A 16671-nucleotide genomic window follows, 5' to 3' on the forward strand; every position below is an offset into this window, starting at 1 on the left:
GAGTTTTCCCGTCAGCATTATTTACACTTCAATCAATAGTTCACCGGAAAACAACAGCAAAAACCCCAAAACGTCTTTAGAACAAATTTTAATTTCAAAAATCCGGATAAATTCTTGTAAATTCTTGTAAGCTGAACCTTTTTTCCCTGTCTTTCTTGGGGCTCCTGCTTTTCCTGTGTCCTAAGCCTGCAATGAATCTGTGCCTTCTTTTGAAATGCTTTCTTGCCTTATTTACCAAGGTTCCACACTACCTGGGGCCGCATTCTCGGAGCACCGGCTGGTGACTAAATTGTCTCCTTGTCTGTCATCTCGACTAGCCCTGAGTTGGGCTCTTTGAGATCAGAAAGACCAACCCGGAGCTCAGTGCGCGTTGCAGAGCAGTAGTAAATCCAATCAGCCCGGGAGGCTGGAAGCAAGGCCGGAAGAAAAAGGCTGCGAAGAGGAAAGCGCCGCTCTGGTCTGCCCAGCGGTGCCAGCCCGCTCGGACATCCAGACGCGAAGTCACACCCCTTGCCCAAGCACCTCCCGTAACTCCCTCCTGGCCCCGCCCCTCATCCATGGGCTCCTTAGGCCCCGCCCACCAGGCGTGGCCTTGCCCCGGGAGGGCCAGGATCCCGCCAACAATAACTCCGCCCCTCCTTCCGCTGAGAAACCTGTCCCTTTTATTTAAAGAATACGTTTACGTCAGCCCGCTTTACGTAGCTTGTCGTCATCAGTGCAAGGCGCGGAGGCGGAACTTCCTGTCTCTGGTTCTAACAGCTTCCGGGAGAAGCCGGAAGAGCCCGGACCCTGGACAGAATCAGGGCTAGCCAGCCCCTCCCCCGGCCCCTACAGAAAGGTGAGTCCATGGGCCGTCTTGGCGAAGTCAAAACACTTAGTCTGGCCGCTTCAGGTGAGGATCTCCTTCCTTATCCAGGCACAGTACCGGTCCAGATCCCCTTTAATTTCCCATGTTCCCCCGCGTATTCAAGCCCCGCCCCCAGTCTCCCGGCCCCGCCCCGAAGTGTGAGGGGTGTGGATGGTTTGTGAACCCCTCACCTGACTCTACCCGTCGCGGGCTGGGAGAAGCGGGTTTGGCCACGGCGGCCGGAGGTGGGTGGGCCCACGGACTCCTCTCCAGCGCCGCGGGAATAGGACCGCCCAAACGCGGAGCCTTCGCGTCAGAAAAGGCAGGATCGGGGACCCCTCCTCACCGCGCCGTCAGGGTCGCTCACAGGTTGAGGAGCGAGCAAAGAGGCCTCTGAGGAGGGAGACCTGGGGTCCTGCCCAGTCCCTCCCCTCGAAAGTTCCCTGTGCCTGTGCTAGTCGCTTTTGCCTCTGTTCGCCGCAATTTCCTTTTCTTTAAATCAGGGTTAATGCCGTTAACCTTCTTACCATTAGGGGTTAGTTGTGGGAGTGATAAATGACTGCTACTGTTGGTTTACTGAACAGTTGCAATGTGCCAGGCACTGTGCTAAGTATTTTGCTTCGATGATTTCCCGTCATCTTCAAAACAACCTTATGAGGTAGGTACTATTTTTAACCCCATTCTACTGATGAGAAAACTGAGTCTCTGAGAAAATTGTTTGAGGTTACAGAGCTAGTAAGAGGCAAAGGGGGTTATAGTTAGTTTGGGAGTTTTTTTGTTTGTTGTTTTTCCTGATCCCAGGGCCCACGTACTAAATAAGGATGTGAAAAGTATTCAGATGTTGATATGTTCCGCAGTGTTCTTTGAGCAGCTACTGTGGGGTTATGCTGGGCACTACGGTACATGGAGTAATACATGTGAACCTTATCTTCCAGGAGTCTAGTAGAGAGATGGACTGGTAGATAAGTATAATGAAGTTTTATAGGTGCTGTGAGAATAGTCTGGTAATGATAATCATCAGACTGGATTTGCCCAGGGACAGCTTTGAAAGCAGCAGATTCTCCAAGGGAAAGAGTAGGTACTCCAAGGAGCAAGCAGATATCCTTTCTACCTTTCTAAGAAACTGCCGAGGGAGAACACAGGACAGGAGGGGAGATTGCGATATGCATTGTGAGAGCCATTTTGGAATCTTGTCCGAATCACTTCCATGCAGGTAGTGGTTTTGCATTTGTGAGCCTACAGTGACCCAGGAGGGTGGTGCTTCTGGTGTCTGTTCTGCTTTGCTGCCCGAAGAATTTCGGAGGAGGCAGACACAATGTCCACTGCATAGTGTCTGTTGATGGCCCCTCCTGGGCTGTCCCTTTGGGTTGGTCTGACTTTGCTTTTGATAAATTAATTTTCTTTGGCTCTTGACATCTGGACGTAGATCCGTGACCGTGAATGAGACTGAGTTCAAATGACACAATCTGGCAAGAGTGGCTGCGCTGTGCCTTCAAAGGGGCCCCAAATAAAACACTCCGGGCTTTTTTGGCTTCTCTGAAGCCACCTTGGAGGCATCTCAGGGGGGGCATAGTTGCTCTACCAATAGATAAAAATCCTAGAGAAACTCAGGGCTCACAGAAGCAAATGTTTTCCCCACCTGCCAAAAAAGCAACGAACAGAAACAGCAGCAGCAGCAGCAACAAAGCTGTAAGATTTTCCTGATGATCCGTGCTTACTCGGGGGGTGGGAATGTGAGAGAGGAAGGGCATGGAACCTGAAAGCCAGCATTTCAGGTTAGAGGCAAGGGGTAAGTCCTTAGCTGTAGATTGGGGGTCCAGAGTTCGGAAGGTCTGTGTCTCTACAGGACACTGAACTCCATTTTCTTTCGGGGCTGAGTCAGTTAGAGCCTAAACAAACAGGAAACCTGCTTGCGACCCCTCATGCCCTGCTGATGCTGTCCCCCTTTGTTCCCGCAGTGTGGACCCAGTCAGCAGCCAGGCCATGGAGCTCTCTGATGTCACCCTTATTGAGGGTGTGGGTAATGAGGTGACTGTGGTGGCAGGTGTGGCGGTGCTGATTCTAGCCTTGGTCCTAGCTTGGCTCTCTACCTACGTAGCCGACAGCGGTAGCAGCCAGCTCCTGGGCACTATTGTGTCAGCTGGCGACACATCCGTCCTCCACCTGGGGCATGTGGACCATCTGGTGGCAGGCCAAGTCACCCCAGAGCCAACCGAACTCCCACATCCATCAGAGGGTAATGATGAGAAGGCTGAAGAGGCTGGCGAAGGTGGGGGAGACTCCACAGGGGAACCCGGAGCTGGGGGTGGTATTGAGCCCAGCCTTGAGCATCTGCTTGACATCCAAGGCCTGCCCAAAAGACAAGCGGGCCCGGGGAGCAGCGGTCCAGAGGTGCCCCAGAGATCTGAGGATAGCGCCTGCCTCATCAATGTGCGGCTCAAATTCCTCAATGACACCGAGGAGCTGGCTGTGGCCAGGCCAGAGGATACTGTGGGTGCTCTGAAGAGGTAGGTGGGCTGGGAAGTGGGAGGCTGCTTGTACCCCATGCCCCCAGCCCTTGGTCTTCTCGGAGGAGGCTGATACAGACGTGGGAGCAGCAGGGAAGCGTCAGGTGCGGCCCTTACAGGGCGGGTGGGGGAGTACTTCCTTAGAAAGCCACCCTGCAGTTTCCCCCCAGTGCCTTGCTTTGTTGGTCCAGGCCTTTCGGCCTTCTCATTCCTTGCCCTCTGTCTGTCCTTCTGTCTGTCTCATCCTTACAGTAAATACTTCCCTGGACAAGAAAGCCAGATGAAACTGATCTACCAGGGCCGCCTGCTGCAGGACCCAGGCCGCACACTGCGTTCCCTGAACATTACCGACAACTGTGTGATTCACTGTCACCACTCACCCCTTGGGTCAGCTGTTCCAGGCCCCTCGGCCTCCCTGGCCCCCTCTTCAGCCACTGAGCCTCCCAGCCTCGGCGTCAGTGTGGGCAGCCTCATGGTGCCTGTGTTTGTGGTGCTGTTGGGTGTGGTCTGGTACTTCCGTATCAATTACCGTCAGTTCTTCACAGCACCTGCCACTGTCTCCCTGGTGGGGGTCACTGTCTTCTTCAGCTTCCTAGTATTTGGGATGTATGGACGATAAGGACCGTAGGGAGAAAATGAAAGGCGTGGTCTTCCTCCTTTATGGCCTCCCCCCTTTCCTGGCCAGAGCTGGGCCCAAGGGCCTGGGAGGGAAGGGTGGAAAGGATGTGGTGGGTCCCCCTCCATAGGACCCAGGAGGCAGGCACGGGGCCTCCCCTTCACGTCCACGAGGGTACAGACATCCCCTCTGTGCAAGCACAACTCAGGTAGAAATGAGAATGTCATCTTCCTTCACTTTTAAGGTCCTGAAGTTCAGAGGTGAGCTGGTGTTCCAGCTCAATGGGGAGCCTGGGCTCTGAGGATTCCCTCCCAGCCGTGGCCCTAGCTCTTTCCATTATCCTGCATGTCTGCTCCCCAGCCCCCAGGGCTGCCTGTCAGGGCAGTTCAGCATGGCCCCAGCATACTTCTATAGGGAGCCTGGAGTATCTTTCGGTTCCCTAGTGGAATAGCCATCTTTTGAGACTGAAATCACATGGGCAGGAGTGAAGTGTCAGCCTTCCCTGTAGGCACCTGGCCACCTCCACCTTCTCCCTCCACCCCGTAGCGGGAATGGGGTGTTCTCTGTGTTCTGGATGGTTTCCAGTGTTCTTTTCTTTTCAAAGCACTTTGCTTATTATATTCTTTAAAAAAAAAAATAGTCCCTTATAGAGCTCAGTCAGGAAGGGGATTGGGGCACAAAGCCAAGCCCCCAGCATTGGGAGAGGCCGGGCCACAGCTGCTGCTACCCTAGGCCTAAGGCTGTAAGCAAGAGGCAGCTCTGGCCCTCAGCCAGTGTCCTACTCTGCCCAGCTCCAAGGACGAGCTCTGGGTATGGAGCACTGGGCCCCAGGCCCTTGCCTCTGGGGCTCTTGGATGGAGGGCCGTATCTGTGACTGAATAAAGTTCCATTTTGTGGCCATGGAGTCTCCTGTGACATTGAGAGAACGCTGTTGCTCTGCCCCCAGCAACACGGGAATGAGGGTGGGTAGGCCGGGCTACCAACGGGAGATGCAGTTTATTTACACCAGCAGCCATGGGGGCAGGGGGAATACACAGCGTTTACAAAGTTAGCTACCTGTACAGGATGGATTACATATGCAAAAATAAAAATCTCAAGACCACAGGACAGCGTGAGCCCCACCCCCCTCCCCCAATGACCCCAGCATGCGGTAATGCCAGGCGGGTGGCCCCTGGGCATGCGGGGGGGAGTGATGCATGGAAGGAAAAGCCACCGGCCATGGAAATTAGTACAGAACCCCCCCACACACACTCAGACACATGATAGAATACAGGGTGGACGACACCTAGCCGGGGTGGGAAGGATGGGAATTGAAACCCACACAGCCTGCTGTTAGAGGGAAGGGAGTGGGGAGCTCCTAGCCCCTGTTCAACTACATGGTAGGGGGGGCACACTCTCCCCGGAAGGAAAGGGGTTTGCTCCCTCAGGGTCTCTGCTGGACCAAGCCCATCTCTTACCCAGCCTGGGCAGGGGGCTCTGCCCTGAGGGCGGGCCAGGGAACAATGGGGAAGTGGATGTGGACAAACCAGTTCCCAAACTACTTCCCACTTCTCCCTCCTCCAACCAGAAGGGGGAAAGGGAGAGGCCAGAGGTGAAAGGGTGTACTTATTAGGGCCTGAGCTGCAGCTGCCTCTCAGAAGGAAGAGTGGCCCGCGGCCTTCCTCCCTTCACCTTCAACCTACTCCCAAGTCTTCATTTGGGAGCAGGCTGGAGGCTGGCTGAGATCCTCCTTTCCCTCTGGCTTCCCTTAGAGGGAGAAGGCTGTGGAAGAGCGAGAACAGAGGAGCCCAGGCCCCAGGATTTATTCTAACTCCTGCCAAAATTTGGCTTTTTAAAAAATAATCAACAATTCTTGGGTTAAAAACCAGTTTGTAACCAGGCATCAGCCACAATCAGAGCCACCCCAGGGGGAGATTGGGGTTCCAGACAGGGTACTACAGCCCTATCTCTTGTTCCCTTAACCCTCTAGGGTCCCTAACCCAAATCAGTCCAACCAGTCCTGGGTACTAGCTACCCAAATGTGGGATGGCTCCTCCTGGGAGGAGGACAGGGGACACGTCCTGCGAGTGCCAGAGAACATGGCTCAGGGTCAACTCCATCCCTGTGTCAGTCAGCTCTGCTCCCCGCCCAGACTGCAGGCCTCCAGCTCGGCTCCTGAGAGCCGCGGTGCCCGCGTGGAGGTGGGACGATACATCTCTTCAGGGTGTAGACCAGGCAGGTGGGCACACTGGCATGCAGTCCCACAGAGGGGCACTGTCTAGGCGTGGCACCCCTTCCCCCTCCGCTGACAGCCCAGGGCACAGACCACCCTCTCTTCCTGCCCCACTCCTAGCAAGGGGGGAGAAGTACAAGAGCAGGATTTTCCTCAGAGCCCCAAACCACAAGTACAGAATAAATAACTTAAAAGCGGCTAAGGAAGGGGAAACAGGGCAGGCTTCAGAGGCAGGAGCATCGAGAGAGGAACTGGAGCTGGTCAAGGTTAAAGAGGGGGTGGCAAGCAGCAGTTGGGAACTTGGGCTGCCCTGGTAGGGCAGTGGGGCAGGGTAGGCAGGAGGAACATGGGGCCACCCCAGGAGGGTGAGGCTGGGCCCCTTCCTGGGGCAGGGAATGAGGTAAGAAAACATTTCAAATAAAGCAGCACCGTTCCCTCTCACCTTGGGGCCCCACTCCTCGCCAGCCCTGGGTCAGGGAGGAGAGGTAGGGGGGGAGTCATTTTGATACACAGCTCCCTCTTCCTACCCTCCCCCTGCCCTTGAAGCTGTAGAGGCTGGAGGCCCTTTCCTGGCACCCAACAACAAAAGGACAGCTCCCGCTGCCAAGGAGGCCCATGGGGACTGAGGGGAAAGGGCTGCCCCTGTGAGGGGCAGGGAAGGCGGCGGCAGTTCTGGACGCCTACCTCAGCAGACAGCTCGCTGTGCCTGCCTACCCCTGGGATGGGGGCGTTTGATAGGCTTCTTCTGCACACAGACAGGACACGCCCAGCCCTGCTCCTCAGCTGCAAGCACCGGACCCATTCACATTGCTGAGGGCAGCTGGGGGAGGCCCCCTCCAGGCTCAGCTTCCAACCCACCGCCTCCCGGTAGCCACGATGCTCCTCGGCAGGGCTTAGTCCAGTTCCTGGGGTGGGGGGCGGCAGTGCCCTGGCACAGTGCCCAGGTCAGGCCCCTGGCCTAGCTGGACATCCAGTAACTCACAGAATAAATAGGAAAACCGCCTCCCCACCGAACTTATGTCCAAGGCATAATATGTCCAGGTCTGAGTCCTGCACGCCGAGGGCTCGTGCTCCTTCGCAGAAGACCCTGACACCCCCCAGGGGTGCATAATTGGATCCTCTGCCTGCCTGGCCCACCAAACTTCCCAAGCCCAAACCCCCAGCAGCCGTCCATTTGCCAGGCTATGCCACCTGGGTGGGGGTCGGGAGGGAGGGCTCTGCTCAGCCAAAGGCTATCCCTTGCACCCGAGTCAGTTGATGTCATCGTAGATGCTGGGCGTCGGGGGTGCCGGAGGCTTTGGCTTTTTCTTCTTGTTGGAGCCCAGGCCAGAGGCAGTCCCTACCAGGCTCAGATGGGATTTCTTTTTCTTGGTTTTCCGTGACTCGGAGCTGTTGGTACCTGAAGAGAAGGAGGCGCGAGGGTTGAGGGAGGGTCGTGGCAGGGGAACGCAAGGTGCTCCCCGTCCTTGGCTTCGGGCAGAGGGCCCCTGGGGCCCAGCTGTATCACCTACCTAGACCCCATCCCTGATTCTCACTCGTCTTGGAGGAACCTGAATCAGAGGGTGAGAGATCGGAGGAGCCATCCCACTGAAGCCGGCTGATCAGGGCCTGGCTGTCAGTCATGTCAAAGCTGTCATTATCCAGGGAACTCTCGACCTCTGGAAGGACGCTGGAAAGGGAAGAGGCCAGAGAAGGGCTTCAGGGATACCAATCGTCATCCTTAATCTCCACAACCCACCACCTTTCCTGGAGGGTCACTCACGCCGAGGGTCCAAGGAAATAAATCCGCACGGCTCGCCGCTGCTCATCCGTGTGCTGGGGGCAGCGCAGGGACCTGGTGGGGAGAGAATTATCAGACCCTGACAAGGCAGGAAGGGTCTGAGGAATGCAGGTGAAGGCCCTCCCCTCAGCAGAGGTGGGAGGGGTGGACACAGGCAGGGAAGGGATGAACGGAGAGCCCCCAGATTGTGGCCTAAGGCCTGACCATTAGAAGAGGGGAGGGGAAGGGTGGGAGTCCCACTGCTCAAGTCCAGGGGTACTCCCGACCCGTGTGCCCAGGGTGAGTGTGCAGGAGGGCCCCCGGCCCTGTTCCTAGGTTCTGAGCTCACCTTGTGCACATCTTCTTGGTGTGTTCAGAAATCACCCCACATTGCTGGAAGAGGAATATAAGCTGAAAGGAGGGATGGAGGAAAGCCTACTCTAGACACTAGACATTCTCTTCTGTACACATGCTAGACTGTAAGCAGAAATGGCCCCAGGGTGTCCACGGCAGACGGCCCCAGACCACCAATGGCCAGGAAGCCTAATTCCAGAGAGAGACCTAGGTGCCCTCACTGCCACGTCAGCAGCCTCTTTCAGGGCCTCAACCACTGCCTGTGGCTCAGCTCGCTCCCGAGGGCCTCCCCTTCCCTGGTCCCTCACCGTGGTGAGAAGGCTACGCAGCTCCTCCGGCCCCAGGGTCTCGTAGCTGATCCCAGTTGAGTTGTTATACTGGGCAAGAACCAGAGATACAGGTTAGAGAAGGGGCAGCCAAAGAAGGGAGGTTGCGGGGGGGGGGGTGCAGAATCAGTCCCTCTCATCCCTTCCTAAGTGAGAAGGCCTTAAGACTGTCCAGCAGTTTTCCAACAATCCCTTTCATCCCACCTGCACAGGTGTAAGGGGTTGGGACCTACAGAGAACATACATATGCAAGACCTAAATACCCCATCTAGTGCTTCTGGCTGTCAGCATTCTGATCCCCACTTGTCCAATCCCACGCAACTCGCAACAAGGACAATGAGAGGGAACCTACAAGGGGCAGCCCCTACTCACCTTAAAAGGATCCGAATTGCTAAGTTCCCCTGAAGAAGAAAAAAGAAGGGGAAGGGTGTTTGATGCAGAGGTACAGACAGAGAACCCTGAAAATAACCAGAGAGGAAGTGGGGGTGACAGAAGGATCACAGGCCCTCCCTCGATACCCCAGCCCGCCCCCTGCGCCCCCCTCTGCCCTCCAGCAATGAGTCCCAGAAGACACAGCTAGAATCACTCCCGTTGTTCCAGCCCCACTTACCATTTTTGTGTTTTAAAGACTTGGATCTTCGAGGGGAATTGGGGTTCTGGAATGGGAGATACCATAGCTTTGGGGAAAGGGTAACGATAAGGGGGAGCCGAGAACCCAAGGAAGGAAAAAAGATTTGACAAAGAAGCATCCTCAAATCCCTACCCTTCCCCATCAGTAAGAGGCCCGTCTACCCAGACTCCCTCCTCCCACCTTCCCCCAAGGCCTCTGCTGCCCTCCTGCCCACCAGACACCCTCATCCCAGAACCCAGAGAGGTACCCAGTGACCTCAGACTTGAGTCAAGACACCCGAGGACTCCCTACCCAAAGGGGAGGGTATGTGTCCTTCGCCCAAATCTCCCTCATGCTTGCCCCAGCTCTCACCTTGTCTGATTTCCTCTTCTTGGCTGTGTAGGACAAAAGGATAAAAGGTAGGGTCACTTTAAGTTCCCAATCTAAGGGCACCTAAAGCAAAGTACAAAGCTACACTCTCCCCCCTCATTCAGGATAACAACTTGTGACCGTTACATACCCAATTCCTGCGAGCCCACCTCACCCCAATGGCCCCCAAATTCCCCAGATCCCCAAACACCTTTCTTCTCTGAGCCATAGGACCAGTCGTTGTCATTGATGTCATCGTTATCCTCTTGGTCACTCTCAGACTTGTTCATGTTGTTGCTATTGGCAATCCTGCCAAGGGTAGGGAAGAGGAAGGGTCAAGGCTGCCACCTCTCTGCCCCCGACTTCACAGGTAGAGTGGAGCATCTGGGGCCAAGCGTGACCCACCCTCTGCGCCCTACAAATGCCCCTGGAGGGCTACACCATGGGACGGGCTGCAAAAGGCGAGCCGCTCTGGTTCTAGCAGGGGGAGAAGCCCTCACCGGCGGTTGGCGATTCGACTGCTGTTCCGACCCATTCCCAGGCACTTCTCCAGATGGGGAGCAAAACGGGAGGCGGCAATGCTGCGGCTGCAATTGGGGCAAACACACTCCTTGCTCTTCCACTGGTTGAAAACCTGTCCAAAGATGTCCAACCCCGGCTGGTCCACGATCTCTGGGGACAGGAGAGGCGTGTCGATCAGGGCGGGCAGGGGACCCTCACCTCTCGTTCCCACCCATGGCCCCACGGCCTCTTCAAAGCCCCTGCCTAAGCTCACAGGAGCTCCACGTTCTACATGTGGTGCGGCTGCCAGAGAAGGACCCTCCAAGCACTCCCAGGACAGGGCTAGACTGCTCTCCTTCAACCCTGAAGCTCACCAAAATCCTTCATGCTATCAGGGTCCGTGTCGTCCAGGAAGAAATAGCCACACTTGACAGCCCGGTGTACCTCAAAGCAGAATCCCAAACAAGAATCCTCGACCAGGTCCGCGTATATCTCCTGAGCGATGGCCTGGGCCCAGGGGAGAACATCCAGGGTCACAAGAGTCATAGTCCCATGGACTGAGAGCAACTCTCACCAACCAATCTCCTGCCAATTCGCCCTAGTCAAAAGTAATGCTTTCTCTGCCATTTTCCCCATCTTGACTTCGAGTTCTTTCTTCTTCTGGATCCTCGGGCCTTCTTAGCTGGCTATTCCCTTTAAGGAACAAGGCTGACTACCCAAATTCCTCTCTGGTGCGGATGCCAGATAAAGTAACGAAGAAACATCAAGAGAAAGAACTGGAGGCACACGTGGGGGAGCCCTCACCTCTAGTTTGCTGTTATCCAGGCCAGACAAAGACATTTCCTCCATTTTCATTTGTAAACTCTTGTGGAGACGGCGCTCTGACTGCTCATAGCACAGCGGGCGGCAACACGGCTGCACACATGGGGGTGGGGGTGTTGGTGTGAGTCCAAGACACCTCTGATGACTGCCACCTCCCCTCCGCACCTCGCTGCCCAGAGCTCGATGGTGGCATCGGGATCTACCTCTCCCTAAAGCCTAGGCTCACTAAGTCTGGATGGTCCTTCAGGGCCTGAAACCCAAGGGCGGCCTAGTCCTTCCCAAGCCTGAACTCAGGCCCTGGACTCTACTGCCAATCAGAGTCTGGGTCTACAGGAGGCAGCAGCTCCCCCCAGGTCCCCAAAACTCGAACCCCTCTTCGATACCCATGGTGCAATGCAGCAGGGGGAGGAGAAGGAACTCTAAGGCCTCAAAGCAAACCCACAGGGTGTGGCAAAGAACTGCACAGACTCCTAAATACACTCCCCTCCCTTCGCTAGGCTCTCCTCAGAGCCACCTCTGCTTTCAGCCAGGATGTCCACTTGGGGGGGTACTGCTACCAGAAGTAGGAATGGCCCTAGGACCCTACAACCTTCACCCCACTCTATCTTCCCTTGCAATAAGCCTGCCACTACAGAAGGGGAGCAAAGCCCACAGAAATCTAGAGCTAAAGGGGCATTTCTAGCCACCATGAGCAAGAGGAGGTAGAGTCCGGTGGGATGGCAGGCCAAGAGTGGGCACTCCCCTTACCTGTTCTTCTTTTAGATAACCACCCTCCCTCCCTCAGGACCAGCCCGGAAGTCTCTCCAAGAGCCCCAAAGTCCAGGAATCCCCACCAAAGGATTCAGAAACAGCGCCCACAGTCCGGGGCCCCTCTGAACGGTGGGTACGAGTTTAAGGAGCTGCCGGCCTAGAGTGGGGTGGGGACTGACAAATGAGCCGGGGGCACTGGGGAGGGTAGGAGGCCGGGCCTCGGCTCTTCCCCCGTCCCTGCGGCACTGCTGCTGCATCATACCAACTGGGGGGAGGAGAGCCGAGCCGCCGGAGGCCGGCGCCGGTCCGGGACAGACCGACCCTTAGAGAGTGGGCAGAGTGGGACGCGTCCCGGCCCCTCTTCCTCCCCGCCCGCCGACAGCCCCGGCCGGCCGGGGAGAGGAGTCCGGGAGGGTGTCTCTATTGTCCCGGGGGCTGGGGCCTGGCTCCCTAACAAAGGCCCCGCGCCCCCTCCCCGGCCGGCCCTGCCCCGCCCAGGGGGGACCCAGACAGGGGGAGAGCAGGGGGCCCCGGCCGTGCCGGGAAGCCGGGGGAAGCCGGGCGTTTCCGCGGCGGCCCGGGGGGAGGGGAAGGGGCGCTGACCCAGACCTGGGGGGAGGGGGCCCAAGCCCCGCCTCGGGCCCCGCCCCCCGCCCCCCGCAGGCCCCTCCCCCGTCCCCGTCTCCGTCCCGTACTCACCCCGCCCGGGGGGCCGCGCCGGGGCCCGGCGGCCTCTCAGGGCCGCGTCCTCCGGCGGCGGCGGCGGCGGCGGCTGCTCCGGAGCCCCATGTCCGTCGGTCCGTCCTCGCCTCTCCCCGGGGCCCAGGGCCCGGGGCCGGGGGGTCGGGCCGCCCCCCCGCCTCGCCGCCTCACCGGGCGGCCATGGCCCCTTCCCCTCCCTTCTCGTCCCGTCGCCGCCTCCTCCTCCTCACCTCACCCCGCCCGCGCGCAGTCCGCGCGCCGTCCGCGCGCCCCTCCCCCCGCCCCCCACTCCAGCCCGCCTCTCCCGGGCGGGGGGTGCGGCGCGAGCCCGGAGCGCGCGCGCGTGCCGCGACCGGAGGATGGATGGATGGAGCGAGCGAGAACGCGAGCGTGCGCGCGCGCGCCCCTCTCCCCCCTCCCTTCGCGCGGGCGCGAGGCCAAGCGCGAGCGCGCTCCAACCTCCTCCTCTTCCTCCTCCCGCCCCTCCTCAACACCCCGCCCCCGCCCTCCCTTCCTCTTCCTTCTTTCGCTTTCGCGCGCCCAGCGACTGCTCGCGCCTGCTAGAAGGGCCCGAGCGCGTGCATCTGCCCCGCGGCCGCAGCTCGGCAGCATTTGCTCCAGGGGGCGGGGACCGGGCGGGGAGGAGGGGCGCCACGCCGCCGTCCAAAGTACCGGCGGACGGGGACGGGGGCGGGGAGATGGGCGGGGCCTTCGGGAGCCACCTCGGCCAATTGCCGTCTCGCCCCGGCCCGGCCGGCCCAATAGGATGGCGGTGGGTGGAGCGGCGTTCAAGGTGAGGTGCGCGGTGCGCTGGGGGCGGAGACGTTGTGCCGTCCCGGCCGGCTCCGGGGCGGGGGCAGCGGGTGGCGTCGAAAGAGAGCGCCGGCTCCCAGCCGAGCCTGGGACGCCTTCCGGCCCAGGCTCCCCCGCCCTTCCCTCCGGGCTCCCGGCTCTTTTTCCCCCCCAGCGCCCCCACCCCGGAGTTCACCCCGAAGCGTGCAGTCGCTTCTGTGAAGAGGCCAGAGTTGAAGTGGGACGCAGCAACTCAGGCCAGAAAACCTGAAGGGGGCTCGTCCGAGCCTCGGTTCCCCGTGTTCCTGGGCGGGTCTCAGCCCACTCCAGGCCTGAGAACCAACAGACGCCCGAGATGGGGGTCCTCCGCTGAGGGCAGAGGCCGAGCTGTGCCTGTCTGAGCGGAGCGCCCTCCCCGCCGTCATCCTAATTTAGATCCCACACCTGCTCGCCTTTCCTGCTTCCGGAACCCACGCTGGACCGCCCCCCCCCCACCTCTCCTCTCCACAGCTTGCCAGTCAGTGGCCAGACCCTTACTCCGACCCAGTTCTACTCCCCAGTGTGTGCCCATATCCGCGCGCTCTCACAGTCCCTCTTCTGGAGCAAAGGGCCTTTCCCAGCCGCAGTAGATGCTTTAGACTGGCGCTTCCATCTCAGTTACTCTCTGTGTCTGGAGTCCTAAAACGGGTATATGACAGCCCTCTTCCTTCAGAAGATGAGATTAAATGCGGAAAGTCTTAAATCACATACTTTGGGACCATCACTGATTCTTTAGTCTTCAGCAAGCATTTATAGAGGCAGTAGTCCTAAGTGATTAAGACCAGGAATCATCTGAATTTAAATCTGTGGACTTGACAAACGAACTTGAGCAAACGAGCTCTCTGTTGCCCCAGTTTACACTGTTGTCACCGGGTATAATGATAGTACCTATCTCATTAGGTTGTTGTGGGGATTGACAAGTCAGTGCCTGAGAAACTCGGCTCAGTGTGTTTGATAAATCTTAGCTGTTACTCTTACGGTGCGCTGTTAAGAATTCTTATGATGCATCCGTGCTGGGATGCAAAAATAAAATAAGACAGTTATACTTCCTCAAGAAGTTCACAATTTGTGGGGTAAACAGACCTGTAAGAAAATAATTGCCAGTGTAATAAGAATAAGAGAGCTCGGGACTTCCCTGATGGCTCAGTGGTTAAGAATCCGCTTGCCGGTGCAGGGGACACGGGTTCGAGCCCTGGTCCGGGAAGATCCCACATGCTGCGGAGCAACTAAGCCCGTGCGCCACAACTACTGAGCCTGTGCTCTAGAGCCCGCGAGCCACAACTACTGAAGCCCGTGCACCTAGAGCCCGTGCTCTGCAACAAGAGAAGCCACAGCAATGAGAAGCCCGCGCACCACAATGAAGAGTAGCCCCCGCTCACTGCAACTAGAGAAAGCCTGCATGCTGCAACTAGAGAAAGCCTGCGTGCAGCAACGAAGACCCAACGCATCCAAAAATAAATAAATTTATTTAAAAAAAAAAAAGTGAAGTGCCCAGGAGTCTGGGCACTGGCTGGAACATAAGAATGTATGGGGAAATAGCAGGAAGTAAGCAGGGCAGACCATGCAGGACTAAGGGTGTGCTGAGGAGTCTGCGGGCTTTAACCCTACAGGCTGTGAGGAGTCCTCAAGGGGAACTGTTTGACTTGCATTTTAAGTAGATCACTCTGGAATGTGGAGTCTGGATAGCTTAGAAGTAGTAGGTTTTTGTTATAGCTTGAGATGTGTGGGGTAAAGGAGAGAGAGACCCTGAATACATCATTAACCAAGATGGGGAACTCTGAGGAGGAGATGTGAGGATACAGGACAATGACAAGTTCAGTTTGAGATATGTTGGAGTTACTGTGGAATCGGCTGGTGGAGACTCTCAGAAGGTGTTTGAACTTGAGTCTAGAGCAAAGTAGTGAGGCCAGGACTTCAGGTGTCTCCACAGTGTGAATCAGGAATTCTCCACTCCGATGACCCTGATCTGTTTCTTAGTCTCGGAATATGGGCAATACATCCTGCCCTAAGGAATTTACATATGCCCAGGAAGCCTTCCTATCTCCTCCCTGTTTACCTAAATCCTTCCTCACTTCACCCCTGGCCACCCTCACAAGAAACTCCTTTAAAACTGGATTGTACTATTCATTTGGCACTTGGCCTGAGCAGTCTGTGGTGGTGACCTCTTTGGGCACGTGCCCGGTCTCCACAGTTAGCACCAGTCAATAAACACTAAGGACTACACTGGTCCAGGCTCTGGGCGAAGTGCAGTGAGCCAGAGAGACACACAGACCTTGTCCTAGTGGGGCTTACAGCCCAGCAAAGCCTGAAGTGGAAGAAAGATCGAATGTGAAGGCATCCAGGCTGCTGAAGAAACAAATGCATAGAGATCTTTTAGTCAGGGAGTCAGGGGAGGCTCCCTGGAGGAAGTGGTCTTTTAAGTGGAGCCCTGAATGAACTAGGAAGAGAGGTGAAGAGGAACATTCTAGGCAGAGGGAATGGTTATGTGTACAGGCAGAATGTGGGAAGAGAGTGTAGTGTGTTTGAATCTTGGATGGCTTGTGTAGCTGGAGTTGGGCAGAGAGGACAGCAAGGGCACCAGATCCCCCAGGGCATTGTGGGCCCTATTTATTCCCTCATTCAACAAATATTGCCTTTTTTTTTTTTTTTCCTTTTGGCTGCATTGCATAGCATGTGGGATCTTAGTTCCCTGACCAGAGATCGAACCTGCGTCCCCTGCAGTGCAAGCACAGAATCTTAACCACTGGACCGCCGGGGAAGTCCCTCAACAAATAATTCTTGACTGTAAAATGTATGCCAGGCACTTTTAGGTGCTGGGATTACTGTAATGAATGAACAGATACGTTGCCTTCTACTTGGAGAGATAGACAATGAACAAGTAAACAGATAAGAAACAAGGAGATGTAGAAGAAGGCCTCTCTAGAGAGGGTGGTCAGGGAAGGCCTGTGAGGCGACATTTGAGCTTAAGTCTGAAGAATGGGAAAAACAAGCTATCTGTAGTGTTGGGGGAATGGCATTTTGGGTAGAGAAAACAAGTGCAAAGGTCCTGTGGTAGGCATGTTTGAGGAACAAAAGACAGATCCCTTGGCTCGATCCTTGTGAGTGATTAGGAAGAGTGAAGTGAGAGAAGGGAGAGGGGAAACAAGGGTTAGGCCTTTTAGGGTCATTGTAAGACAAGGAGTTGTAAGTGTAAGGTCATCAGATTTGTTTTAAAAAGATAGTTTTGGTTGCTGTGTGCAGAATGGACTGTAGGGGGCAAGAGAGCAAGCAGGAAGACCAGTTTTAGGTCTTCGCAGAAGTTGAGCAATGGTGATGGCCTGAAGAGGATGGGGATGGAAGCAGGTAGACAGATTTGAGAGAGATACGGGAAATGGAATGGACGGGTCTAGGTGAGCGAATTTCACCTCCCTTCACTAAGAGATGAAATAGGGAGCGAGGACTTAAGGATGATACACTGATTTCTAG

At 56.5% G+C, this 16671-nt stretch overlaps 2 protein-coding genes across 9 annotated transcripts; one reads left to right on the top strand and one right to left on the bottom strand.

The window, feature by feature from the left end:
* The first annotated feature begins 762 nt into the window (after positions 1-762).
* On the top strand, positions 763-4868 carry TMUB2 (transmembrane and ubiquitin like domain containing 2). 4 transcript variants are annotated; one of them, XM_060133069.1, is made up of 4 exons: positions 822-838; positions 1432-1505; positions 2806-3354; positions 3607-4868. In XM_060133069.1, the coding sequence occupies exons 2-4, from the start codon at positions 1471-1473 to the stop codon at positions 3971-3973; spliced, it is 951 nt and encodes a 316-aa protein (XP_059989052.1). In that variant the 5' UTR covers positions 822-838; positions 1432-1470; the 3' UTR covers positions 3974-4868. The 4 variants fall into 4 exon arrangements, with proteins under 4 accessions (XP_059989055.1, XP_059989052.1, XP_059989054.1 ...); XM_060133071.1 differs by lacking the exon at positions 822-838 and adding an exon at positions 876-892; XM_060133070.1 differs by lacking the exon at positions 822-838 and adding an exon at positions 1076-1092.
* Positions 4869-4947: 79 nt separating this feature from the next.
* ATXN7L3 (ataxin 7 like 3) lies at positions 4948-12524 on the bottom strand. 5 transcript variants are annotated; one of them, XM_060133065.1, is made up of 13 exons: positions 12373-12524; positions 10906-11016; positions 10476-10608; positions 10101-10272; positions 9812-9909; positions 9604-9626; positions 9232-9277; positions 8994-9079; positions 8604-8672; positions 8291-8334; positions 7945-8016; positions 7694-7851; positions 4948-7581 (listed from the first exon to the last, which is right to left on the bottom strand). In XM_060133065.1, exons 2-13 carry the CDS (start codon positions 10954-10956, stop codon positions 7433-7435), a joined length of 1101 nt encoding a protein of 366 aa, XP_059989048.1. In that variant the 5' UTR covers positions 10957-11016; positions 12373-12524; the 3' UTR covers positions 4948-7432. The 5 variants fall into 5 exon arrangements, with proteins under 5 accessions (XP_059989048.1, XP_059989049.1, XP_059989046.1 ...); XM_060133066.1 differs by having other exon boundaries at positions 8994-9022; positions 9232-9298; XM_060133063.1 differs by having other exon boundaries at positions 9232-9298.
* Between the last annotated feature and the right edge of the window lie 4147 nt (positions 12525-16671).

This window comes from Lagenorhynchus albirostris, chromosome 20, assembly GCF_949774975.1.
Source record: "Lagenorhynchus albirostris chromosome 20, mLagAlb1.1, whole genome shotgun sequence".
Taxonomy (NCBI): Eukaryota; Metazoa; Chordata; class Mammalia; order Artiodactyla; family Delphinidae; genus Lagenorhynchus; species Lagenorhynchus albirostris.

What these genes read in the sequence shown, in the direction of transcription:
- TMUB2 (XM_060133069.1), top strand. Translation starts at nt 1,471, where the DNA reads ATGATTTCCCGTCATCTTCAAAACAACCTTATGAG. An exon ending in CTTCAAAACAACCTTATGAG is followed by an intron (nt 1,506 to 2,805) that starts GTAGGTACTATT and finishes TTGTTCCCGCAG; the next exon opens with TGTGGACCCAGTCAGCAGCC. An exon ending in ACTGTGGGTGCTCTGAAGAG is followed by an intron (nt 3,355 to 3,606) that starts GTAGGTGGGCTG and finishes TCATCCTTACAG; the next exon opens with TAAATACTTCCCTGGACAAG.
- ATXN7L3 (XM_060133063.1), bottom strand. Translation starts at nt 10,956, where the DNA reads ATGAAAATGGAGGAAATGTCTTTGTCTGGCCTGGATAACAGCAAACTA. An exon ending in TGGATAACAGCAAACTAGAG is followed by an intron (nt 10,609 to 10,905) that starts GTGAGGGCTCCC and finishes CCCTGGGCCCAG; the next exon opens with GCCATCGCTCAGGAGATATA. An exon ending in ACCAAGAAGATGTGCACAAG is followed by an intron (nt 8,017 to 8,290) that starts GTGAGCTCAGAA and finishes TCTCCCCACCAG; the next exon opens with GTCCCTGCGCTGCCCCCAGC.